This window comes from Oncorhynchus kisutch, linkage group LG17 (genome assembly GCF_002021735.2).
Source record: "Oncorhynchus kisutch isolate 150728-3 linkage group LG17, Okis_V2, whole genome shotgun sequence".
In the NCBI taxonomy this organism is placed as follows: Eukaryota; Metazoa; Chordata; class Actinopteri; order Salmoniformes; family Salmonidae; genus Oncorhynchus; species Oncorhynchus kisutch.
In genome coordinates, this window is record NC_034190.2 from 52,311,664 (window position 1) to 52,324,065 (window position 12,402).

At 41.4% G+C, this 12,402-nt stretch overlaps 1 protein-coding gene across 1 annotated transcript in view; it reads left to right on the plus strand.

Annotated features, from left to right (window-relative positions):
- Nucleotides 1-7,977, plus strand: part of LOC109907880 (semaphorin-3F-like) — a 102,355-nt gene extending 94,378 nt beyond the window's left edge. The window contains exons 13-18 of the mRNA XM_031794045.1: nucleotides 1,618-1,706; nucleotides 1,843-1,884; nucleotides 1,991-2,148; nucleotides 6,543-6,610; nucleotides 6,854-6,984; nucleotides 7,102-7,977. Coding sequence (XP_031649905.1) covers nucleotides 1,618-1,706; nucleotides 1,843-1,884; nucleotides 1,991-2,148; nucleotides 6,543-6,610; nucleotides 6,854-6,984; nucleotides 7,102-7,506 — 893 coding nt within the window. The 3' untranslated portion in view covers nucleotides 7,507-7,977. The remainder of the gene's footprint in view (nucleotides 1-1,617; nucleotides 1,707-1,842; nucleotides 1,885-1,990; nucleotides 2,149-6,542; nucleotides 6,611-6,853; nucleotides 6,985-7,101) is intronic.
- Nucleotides 7,978-12,402: the final 4,425 nt, after the last annotated feature.

The window sequence follows — 12,402 nt, forward strand, 5'->3', positions numbered from 1 at the left end:
ATGTGACTAACAGAAATGGAATAATGTGTCCCTGAACAAAGGGGGTGTCAAAATCAAAAGTAACAGACTTGCAGGAAATCATGCACAGAACGAGCAGTATGGATGGTGACATTGTCATGCTGGAGGGTCATGTCAGAATGAGCCTGCAGGAAGGGGTACCACATGAGGGAAGAGGATGTCTTCCCTGTAACGCACAGCATTGAGATTGCCTGCAATGACAACAAGCTCAGTTTGATGAGGTGATTAGGGAAATGAGTGTATATACATGTTGTGTAAGGTGCTGTAAAAACTCATTATTTGCTCCTTGTCTCAGCTAAAGCTGGAAACAGCTAAGATGATTCACAGATAGTGCTGCTGCAAATCGGTTTGTTTTGTTTTATATTTTATTTTATTATTTATGTCTGCCACATCTGTGAATGTGGAATGTGTTTTGTTTGTTGATTGAAAAACAAGAGAAGGTAACTAACTGTACATTTGTACTTTAGAAAAAAATCCCTAACCCTAAATTTTGTAAAAGAAATTGTACAAAATAAAAATCAGTGTACTATCAAAAAGCTACGATTAACAGGTCCCGGTCCTCATCATAAAGGCTCAAATATATATATTTTATAAATATGTACCGCAATAATGCTGTAAGTAGGAGAAGATACGCGTCTTTCAAATGATTTGCCATGGATATAAATAAAGTCTTCCACACGTCATCTTCGTTAACAATTGGAAAAATGGAGAGGAAGCGAAAGCGGCGAAGTCCTGTATGGCAATACTTTGAGAAGTGAAAGGAGGTGATGAAATACAAACTTTGCAAGGTGGAATTGAGCTACAACGGCAGTGCAGGTGCATTGCTGAAAGAGTGTGATAATGGATGTAGTAAGCAAATCACATCATTGATTAGAGAAATGATCGCTGTTGATGTCCAGCCATTGTCAATGGTAGAGGATGTCGGCTTCAATACCCTAATGGCATATCTAGAACCAGACTATAAGATGCCATGTCGAAGAACCGTGATGGCCCAGATGGAGAGCTCTCGAACACCATACGTAGCGTTAACAACAGATTGTTGGACATTTATGAACACGCTCTCATACATCACTGCAACGAGCCATCACATTGATGATAAGTGGGACATGAAGTACGTACTGACAACGGAGAATACGGAGTAACGTGAACGCTGTCTGGCTGGGTTTCCAGTAGTAACCACTGCCACAATGTAAAAAAATGACTATATCTTAAAATAAAAATGTTTTTGGTCTTAATTTAAGGTTCGGGCATAGGGTTAGGCATAGGGTTAGCAGTGTGGTTAGGGTTAAAATCACATTTTAAAAAGAGAAATGTAGAAATAGGCTGACTTTGTGGCTGTGATAACTAGTGACGCCCTGTATGTAGCCAGGGCTGCTGTAGATTGAACTGCATTACCCCCTAGCGGTCACACGCAGAACCATATCTAGATTATGAATTTACGCCATTTTATGATATTATATTTAACGTTTAAACGATAAAAAAATAGATATTTTTTGTGATTTTTACATTTCACACATACCTTCTCTAAATATGTTTCTATAATATTTAGGCTATCTGTGGTACTATGTACACTATGAACTGCTCTCCCCTCTTTTGTAGATCGTGGGACAGTCCAAAAGGTGATAGTACTTCCTAAAGACACTAGCACAACAGAAGAACTCACATTAGAGGAAGTGGAAATGTTCAGGGTAATGACGATCATTACTATTTCATGTAAATCACTGTCTAGTATGAATTAATACAAGAAGGGAGATGGGACAAGCCAAATGCTTCATACTGCAGTATTATCTTCTCCTAATCCCTAATTGTTGTTCTTTTTTGCAGACTCCAGCTCCTATTAAGACTATGAAGTTATCATCAAAAAGGGTACGTTTCATCAATATTCACTTGTTCATCTATGATTACTGCTGTTGTTGTGTTGCTGTGGTTTGTATGCCTCTGATAGTCCTTCCTCTTCCCTTCTGACCCACAGCAACAGCTGTATGTGTCATCAGAGAGGGGGCTTACCCAGTTGTCCCTGCACAGGTGTAGCGTCTATGGGAAGGCCTGTTCAGACTGCTGCCTGGCCAGAGACCCTTACTGTGCCTGGGACGGGGAGACATGCGCCACCTTTAGCCCCTCCACCAAGAGGTGAGGCACCTTAGCATCAACATAATAGAGTGCCTTCAGAAAGTATTCATACCCCTTGACTTATTCCACATTTTGTTATGTTACGGCCTGAATTCAAAATTGATTAAATAATGTTTTTATCTCACAGTGAGTGTGAGTCTACACAGAGTGAAAACAACATGTTTTTAGACATTTTTGCTAATTTATTGAAAATGAAATACAGAAATATCTCATTTACATAAGTATTCACAGCCCTGAGTCAATACTTTGTAGAAGCACCTTTGGCAGCGATTACAGCTTTGAGTCATCTGTATCAGCTTTGCACATGGATTTGGGGATATTCTCCCATTCGTCCTTGCAGATTTTCTCAAGCTCTGTTAAGTTAGTTTGGGAGCGGCGGTGAACAGTAATCTTCAAGTCTTTCCATAGATTTTCAATGGAATTCAAGTCTGGTCTTTGGCTGGGCAGCTCAAGGACTTTCACATCCTTAATCTGAAGCCATTCCAGGGTTGCTTTTGCTGTATGCTTGGGGTCATTGTCCTGTTGGATAGTACATCTTTGCCCCAGTCTAAGGTCGTTTGCACTCTGAAGCAGGTTCTCATCAAGGATTGGCCTTTATTTGGTTATATTCATTGTTCCCTCTATCCTGGTGGCATCATGCTGCCACCACCATGCTTCACGGTAGGGATGGTATTAGATGGGTGATGGGTTTTCTCCAGACATCGCTTTGCATTCAGGCCAAACAGTTCAAATGTTGTCTCATCAGACCACTGAATCTTTTGTCTTATGCTCTGTCTTTCACTTGCCTTTTTGCAAACTTCAGGCATGCTGTCATGTGCCTTTGTCTCGAGAGTTGCTTCCGTTTGGCCGCTCTCCCATAAAGCCCAGATTAGTGAAGTGCTATAGAGACCGTTGTCCAACTCGTCCCAAACCATCTCAATTGGTTTGAGGTTTTGTGATTGTGGAGACCAGGTCATCTGCTGCAGCAATCCATCACTCTCCTTCTTGGTCAAATAGCCCTTACACAGCCTGTCAGGTATGTTTTGGGTCATTGTCCTGTTGAAAAACAAATGATAGTTCCACTAAGCACAAACCAGATGGGATGGCGTATTGCTGCAGAATGCTGTGGTAGCCATGCTGGTTAAGTGTGCCTTGAATAAATAAAAAAATCACTAACAGTGTCATCAGCAGAGCACACCCACACCATCACACCTCCTCCTCCATGCTTCACGGTGGGAACCACACATGCAGAGATAATCCGTTCACCTACTCTGCATCTCCCAAAGACACGGCGGTTGGAACCAAAAATCTCAAATTTGGACTCATCAGACCAAAGGACACATTTCCATTGCTCGTGTTTCTTGGCCCAAGCAAGTCTCTTTTTCTTATTGGTGTCCTTTAGTAGTCGTTTCTTTGCAACACTTTGACCATGAAGGCCTGATTTACGCAGTCTCCTCTGAACAGTTGATGTTGAGATGTGTCTGTTACTTGAACTCTGTGAAGCATTTATTTGGGCTGCAATCTGAGGTGCAGTTAACTCTGATGAACTTATCCTCAGCAGTAGAGGTAACTGGGTCTTCCTTTCCTGTGGCGGTCCTCATGAGAGCCAGTTTCATCATAGCGCTTGATGGTTTTTGCAACTGCACATTTTCTGCATTGTCTGATCTTCATGTCTCTAAGTAATGATGGACTGAAATTTCTCTTTGCTTATTTGAGCTGTTCTTGTCATAATATGCTGTATACCACCCCTACCTTGACACAACACAACTGACTGTCTCAAACGCATTAAGAAGGAAAGATATGAATTGAAATGCATTCCAGGTGACTACCTCATGAAGCTGGTTGAGAGAATGCCAGTGTGCAAAGGGTGGCTACTTTGAAGAATCTCAAATGTGAAATATATTTTAATTTGTTTTTGATTACTACATGGTTCCATATGTATTATTTCATGACAGTGATTTGAGAAGAGTAGGATAATGGTCCCACTTAAGTTCACTTTTCTAGATACTTTACTTAGGACAGCTTATCAGCCATATCAGTGATTGTCGGAGAGGTGACATTATCGCCTCTACCTCGTGTTGAGATTGAGTTCGAACCACTTTGGACGTGAGCTGCAGCTACAGTTGAAGTCGGAAGTTTACATACACTTAGGTTGGAGTCATTAAAACTCGTTTTTCAACCACTCCACAAATGTCTTGTTAATAAACTATTGTTTTGGGAAGTTGGTTAGGACATCTACTTTGTGCATGACAAGTCATTTTTCCAACAATTGTTTACAGACAGATTATTTCACTTATAATTCACTGTATCACAACTCTAGTGGGTCAGAAGTTTGCATACACTAAGTTGACTGTGCCTTTAAACAGCTTGGAAAATTCCAGAAAATGTCATGGCTTTTGAAGCTACTGATAGGCTAATTGACATCATTTGAGTCAATTGGAGGTGTACCTGTGGATGTATTTCAAGGCCTACATTCAAACTCAGTGCCTCTTTGCTTGACATCATTGGAAAATCAAAAGAAATCAGCCAAGACCTCAGAAAAAAATTGTGGACCTCCACAAGTCTGGTTCATCCTTGGGAGCAATTTTCAAATGCCTGAAGGTACCACGTTCATCTGTACAAACAATAGTACGCAAGTATAAACACCATGGGACCATGCAGTCGTCATACCGCTCAGGAAGAAGACGCATTCGGTCACCTAGAGATGAAGAGTACTTTGATGCGAAAAGTGCAAATCAATCCCAGAATAGCAGCAAAGGACCTTGTGAAGATGCTGGAGGAAACGGGTACAAAAGTATCTATTTCTACATTAAAACGAGTCCTATATCGACAGAACCTGAAAGGCCGCTCCGCAAGGAAGAAGCCACTGCTCCAAAACCTCCATAAATAAGCCAGACTACAGTTTGCAACTGCACATGTCCTCTGGTCTGATGAAACAAACGACCATCGTTATGTTTGGAGGAAAAAGGGCGAGGCTTACAAGCCAAAGAACACCATCCCAACCTTGAAGCACGAGGTGGCAGCATCATGTTGTGGGAGTGCTTTGCTGCAGGAGGGACTGGGGGACTTCACAAAATAGATGGCATCATGAGGTAGGAAAATTATGTGGATATATTGAAGCAACATCTCAAGACTTCAGTCAGGAAGTTAAAGCTTGGTCGCAAATGGGTCTTCCAAATGGACAATGACTCCAAGCATACTTCCAAAGTTGTGGTAAAATGGCTTAAGGACAACAAAGTCAAGGTATTGGAGTGGCCATCACAAAGCCCTGACCTCAATCCTATAGAAAATGTGTGGGCAGAACTGAAAAAGTGTGTGCGAGCAAGGAGGCCTACAAACCTGACTCAGTTACACCAGCTCTGTCTGGAGGAATGGGCCAACATTCACCCAACTTATTGTGGGAAGCTTGTGGAAGGCTACCCAAAATGTTTGACCCAAGTTAAACAATTTAAAGGCAATGCTACCAAATACTAATTGAGTGTATGTAAACTTCTGACCCACTGGGACTGTGATGAAAGAAATAAAAGCCGAAAGAAATAATTCTCTCTACTATTATTCTGACATTTCACATTCTTAAAATAAAGTGGTGATCCTAACTGACCTAAGACAGGGAATTTTTACTAGGATTAAATGTCAGGAATTGTGAAAAACTAAGTTTAAATGTATTTAGCTAAGCTGTATGTAAACTTACTTCAACTGTACATGCTTCTCTGGTCTGATATGTTAATACTTAACCCATAATTTTATACAGTTCTTCAAAAGAGGCGGTTCGTGAGGCTGACGCTCTCTGACCTCACTCAAGGGGGTGGTGACTACTTACTTATCAAAGTTATAGGAACAATTTCCTCTTATAGTTTCTAAGATCATATCCCTCTCTTAACAAAAACACTAATACATTTTCATATTTCATACACAATGTAGAGGATGGAAACTTTGTACATGTTGTGTATATACTTTTCATGTTACAGTATTTCCTTTTATATAATTTTTAATGACATCACAAAATAACAACCAAAATGACATTATTATTCTTTAGATCTCCTTTGACCATTCCCCAAGTTCTATGTTAGAAATGTTGTTCCAGTATTCACTTTAGAATGTGTTAAGAGTTTCGTCTTGAAAATGTCTGTGAAACAAAGGCACATTCCTGCATGAATTTAGAGAGGGAGACAACTGAATGTTCTAATCCTTGATTTATAACAGGGTGTGAACTATCAACCTCCCACCAGCTCCCATCTCCCCCCTCCGTGGGTGAGAGAGGGTCTGGCTGAAGTTATTTATTGCCAAGCTGATCTGACCTATTTGGATCCTCACAGGACAGTCATGACATTAGTTTAGCTGAAGTAATTCCATCCAAACTGCTTACCTGGTTTCAGGCATAAGTCAAAGTTGTGATAATTGTTACTTGTCCACAGGCGAAGCAGAAGACAGGATATTAAGCATGGAAACCCCTTGCGGCAGTGCAGAGGGTTCAATGCAAAAGGTACGTGATTCCGGCCAAAGCACTGAACAATATCTCCCTTACATCTTATATAGAGTGTGTATCTGAAAGCCTGGTCTGGCAAATAGATTTTTGTAAAAGGAGTATAATTTTTTTCTGCATACAATGGTCTCGCAACACATTCTCACGAAGGAGTTAACCACTGTTAATGAGTCAAAAGGCCTTTTATTCAGACTATGCCATAATCTATACTTCACTTTATTTCTCTGAATCTGTCTCCTCCAGTGGAGAAGCGTCTCAGTGAAACGGTGCAGTTTGGGGTGAAGGGGAGCAGTACGTTCCTGGAGTGCCAACCTAGATCTCCACAAGCAACAGTCAAATGGCTCTACCAGACACCAGACGGCAGGAGGAAAGTGGTAAAACAAGGCCTAACGGACCGTTTAGTTAACTTTTGTATGATGGCTGTAGATAATGTTGTCTTTTCCTTTTCGCTCACGCTGATGTTCCTTGTCCCTTCTCTCCCCTTCCCCCAGCTGAGCCGAGACGGAGAGGTGCTGAAGACAGCTCATGGCATCTTGCTCAAGTCTCTGAGCCACGCTGACAGGGGGCTGTACCACTGCCTGGCCACTGAGAACAACTTCAAGCACACGGTGGTCCGCGTGGCCCTCCGCATCCTGGACCGGGAGATAGTCGAGGCCCTCACCTCCCTGGATGCCCCACTGGAGGACCAGAACCTCCATCACCACCCCCACCACCCACCGCCCCCGCCTCAAACTCTGCCACTGCAGTTTTCCTCCCAGCCGGAGATCAGCCTCATCAACCAGTACTGTCAGTCCTACTGGCAGCAGTTCAACCCCAACCTTCCCACAAAACGCACCAACAGGAAGCATGTCAAGAGCCAGCCAGAGCCAGCCCCAGGGGGCCCTATCCCCTCCTAGACTCCTTCTCTCCCCTCTCCTTCACTGGTGCCCGGGCCAGGTCCTGGAGGGTCACAGTGGCCCTCCACACTGCAGAGTCACTCACTCATGTTGTGATGTTGATGTTGTTATGTGTATTGTTCATCCCATTCCCATTCAGGGTTAGTCTCCATGGGCCCAATTCTGACTTTAGATCAGTGCACATAGCTATGTGCTTTCTTGTAAATCCTCTATTGATGTCATTGAGAGTTGAGGTCAAATTGGAGTTACACGCACAGAGGGTTTGGTCCTAAAAATCTTCAGTTTATTTAGCAAATGAACTGCCCTATTCAGTCCAAATTAGTAACTAGTAACCTGAATATAATCCCTGATCCTATAAACCTGGGTATTATCAATTGGATTGCTACTTATGTTATAGTATGTCTCACTCAGTATAAGCAGTTTTAGAAACTGCAGAGGATTGTTAGTGTACACAAGAGTTGTATATATATATATATATATATATTCCCAATACAACATTTACTGGATACAAAACCATTAGCGTCAGCTAAAAAGCTATCCAAGTCTCCGACCTTGTGCTTCTTTCTGCTCAGCACTTCAACAGTGTGTTAGGCAGAGACAATATTTTGGACCAAACTGTTCCATTCTCCAGCCAAGACTATAGAGAGGGATTTAAAAAATGTACATGTAAATAGAGCAAGTTTGGTTTGGAACGATTCATTCAGAAAAAGAGATTCATTCGCTGTTGATTATTGCAGTGAGAAAAGAAATGGAGACAGTACAGAAGTTTGCTATTGCATTGCTTCAAAATGACAATACATATTACCTCTTCTATGGGAGCTACATTACTTTTACACAGCCTGACACCTGATATGAATTTGATCCAACAACAGAAACTGGACTGGAAGGCTCTTTGAAGTTTGACTATATGACATGGCCACACTGTATTTCTTGTCTTCTAGAGATGAGACATGATTATTATCCTCACTAGCACTCACCTGGCTCTTATCAACAATGTTGCTTAGAGCTCCTTTTGCATGATTCATGCACGTGTGTACAGTGCGTTCATATGGACTTTTAGATCTCACAGAGATCTATGCTAGGTTTGGACTTTTCATGAATCCATTGCACTCCCTCTCACCCATGCCATGAAACATATTTTGAGACTGTAGATATTCTTGTTCTGCACTTTGGTGTTGGGGGTGTGAGGGCTGGGATGGGGAAGGGGATATTATAATTATCATGTGATTTACAGGACCAGTATTAACAGAAAGAGGATTTGAGGAAAAAGAGAGAGACCTTTTTGGAATCTAAAAGTAGAAAGATTAGAATAAATACATTGTTATGGACAAGAACGCTCTAACAGATTACTCAACTCTGAAGCCAAAGAATACTCTTATTTGAATGAAAATGTGTTCTATTTAACATATTTAGCACTATATTCACATTGTTTTTGGCTTCACTTGGCTTCTTTGCCTTTTCTTAGCTATAGAGTTTGAATCCAGAAATGTCTACCTCTCGTTTCTGGAATATAATATGTACCAAAACAAAGTAACACTCGATACCATATTCCTTCTAGAGCAGGTAAAAATGTTTATGTGAGCTGATTCATGACGCCACAAGAGTGACATGAGTAAAGAGTGACATGGTCTAAGGCACTGAATCGCAGCGCTAGCTGTGCCACCAGAGACTCTGGGTTCGCGCCCAGGTTCTGTCGCAGCCGGCCGTGACCGGGAGGTCCGTAGGGCGACGCACAATTGGCCTAGCGTCGTCCAGGTTAGGGAGGATATGGCCGGTAGGGATATCCTTGTCTCATCGTGCACCAGCGACTCCTGTGGCGGGCCGGGCGCAGCGCGAGCTAACCAAGGTGGCCAGGTGCACGGTGTTTCCTCTGATACATGGGTGCGGCTGGCTTCCGGTTTGGAGGCGCCCTGTGTTAAGAAGCAGTGCGGCTTGGTTGGGTTGTGTTTCGGAAGATGCCTGGCTTTTGACCTTTGTCTCTCCCGAGCCCGTACGGGAGTTGTAGCGATGAGACAAGATAGTAATTACTAACAATTGGATACCACGAAAAGGGGGTAACATTTTAATTTAATTCAATTTAAATATAGCTGCTAGCAGCCATGGTGGGGGTCAAGCAATGGCCCAACAGCGCCACCATGTGGCCAAATATAACCACTCTACAGGTTAGCTATATTTACGCCCCTGATTCCAAATTCCATGACTGAGTCAAACACATCAAGAGATATGCAGTTCCTTATTCATATCATACCCCTTATTCCACATTTTTCAACCACTCCACAAATTTCTTGTTAACAAAGTATAGTTTTGGCAAGTCGGTTAGGACATCTAATTTGTGCATGACACAAGTAATTTTTCCAACAATTGTTTACAGACAGATTATTTCACTTATAATTCACTGTATCACAATTCCAGTGGGTCATACACTAAGTTGACTGTGCCTTTAAACAGCTTGGAAAATGTCATTACTTTAGAAGCTTCTGATAGGCTAATTGACATAATTTGAGTCAATTTGAGGTTTTCTTGTGGATGTATTTCAAGGCTTAACTTCAAACTCAGTGCCTCTTTGCTTGACATCATGAGAAAATCAAAAGAAATCAGCCAAGACCTCAGAATTTTTTTTTAGACCTCTACAAGTCTGCTTCATCCTTGGGAGCAATTTCCAAACACCTGAAGGTACCACGTTCATCTGTACAAACAATAGTACGCAAGTATAAACACCATGGAACCACGCAGCCGTCATACCGCTCAGGAAGTAGAAGCTTTCTGTCTCCTAGGTACTTTGGTGCAAAAAGTGCAAATCAATCCCAGAACAACAGCAAAGGACCCTGTGAAGATGCTGGAGGAAATAGGTACAAAATTATCTATATCCACATTAAAACGAGTCCTATATCGACATAACCTGAATGGCCACTCAGCAAGGAAGAAGCCACTGCTCTAAAACCGCCATAAAAAAGCCAGACTACGGTTTGCAACTACACATGGGGATAAAGATCGTACTTTTTAGAGACGTCCTCTGCTCTGATGAAACAAAAATATAACTGTTTGGCCATAATGACCATCGTTATGTTTGGAGGAAAAACGGGAGGCTTGCAAGCCGAAGAACACCATCCCAACTGTGAAGCACTGGAGTGGCAGCTTCATGTTGTGGGGGTGCTTTGCTGCAGAAGGGACTGGTGCACTTCACAAATAGATGGCATCGTGAGGGAAGAAAATTATGTGGATATATTGAAGCAACATCCCAAGACATCAGACAGGAAGTTAAAGCTTGGTTGCAAATGGGTCTTCCAAATAGACAATGATCCCAAGCATATTTCCAAAGTTGTGGCAAAATGGCTTAAGGACAACAAAGTCAAGGTATTGGAGTGGCAATCACAAAGCCCTGACCTCAATCCCATAGAAATGTTGTGGGCAGAACTGAAAAAGTGTGTGCGAGCAAGGAGGCCTACAAACCTGACTCAGTTACACCAGCTCTGTCAGGAGGAATGGGCCAAAATTCACCTAACTTATTGTGGGAAGCTTGTGGAAGGCTACTCGAAATGTTTGACCCAAGTTAAACAATTTAAAGGCAACGCTACCAAATACTAATTGAATGTATGTAAACTTCTGACCCACTGGGAATGTGATGAAAGAAATAAAAGCTGAAATAAATCATTCTCTACTATTATTCTGACATTTCACATTCTTAAAATAAAGTGGTGATCCTAACTGACCTAAGAGAGGGAATTTTTACTCCGATTAAATGTCATGAATTGTGAAAAACTGAGTTTAAATGTATTTGGCTAAGGTGTATGTAAACTTCCGACTTCAACTGTATATTTTCTCACCCATCTACACACAATACCCCATAATGACAAAGTGAAAACATGTTTTTAAAATTGTTTGCACATTTATTGAAAATGTGAAATACAGAAATATCTCATTTACGTAAGTATTCACACCCTTGAGTCAATACATTGTGGAAGCACCTTTGACAGCGATTACAGCTGTGAGTCTTTCTGGGTAAGTCTCTAAGATTTCAAAATTCTTCAAGCTCTGTAAAATTGGGTTTTGATCATTGCTAGACAACCATTTTCAGGTCTTGCCATAGATTTTGAAGTAGATTTAAGTCAAAGCTGTAACTCGGTCCCTCAGGAACATTCACTGTCTTGGTAAGCAACTCCATTGTAGATTTGGCCTTCTGTTTTATGTTATTGTCCTGATAAAAGGTGAATTCATCTCCCAGTGTCTGGTGAAAGCAGACTAAGCAGACCAAGTTTTCCTCAAGGGTTTTGCCAGTTTCATTTCTTTTTTATCCTGAAAAACTCCACAGTCCATAATGATTACAAGCATACCATTAACATGATGCAACCACCACTATACTTGAAAATAAGTGGTACTCAGTAATCAGCTGTATTGGATTTTCCCCAAACATACATAACACTTTGTATTGAGGACAAAAAGTTAATTGCTTTGCCACATTGTTTGCAGTATTACTTTAATGCCTTGTTGCAAACAGAATGCATGTTTTGGAATATTTTTTATTCTGTACAGGTGTCCTTTTCACTCTGTCAATTAGGTTAGTATTGTGGAGTAACTACAATGTTGTTGATCCATCCTCAGTGTTCTCCTATCACAGCCATTAAACTCGTAACTGTTTTAAAGTCATAATTGGCCTCATGGTGTAATCCCTGAGCAGTTTCCCTCCTCTCTGGCAGCTGAGTTAGGAAGGACAACTGTATCTTTGTAGTGACTGGGTGTTTTGATACACCATTCATCCATGCTATTTTGTTTGTTTTTCGCATTGTTTGGAACTTATTTTGAACATAATGTTGCTGCTACCATCTCTTATGACCGAAAAGAGCTTCTGGACATCAGAACAGCGATTATTCACCTTGAATTGGATAAAGAATTTTCCTT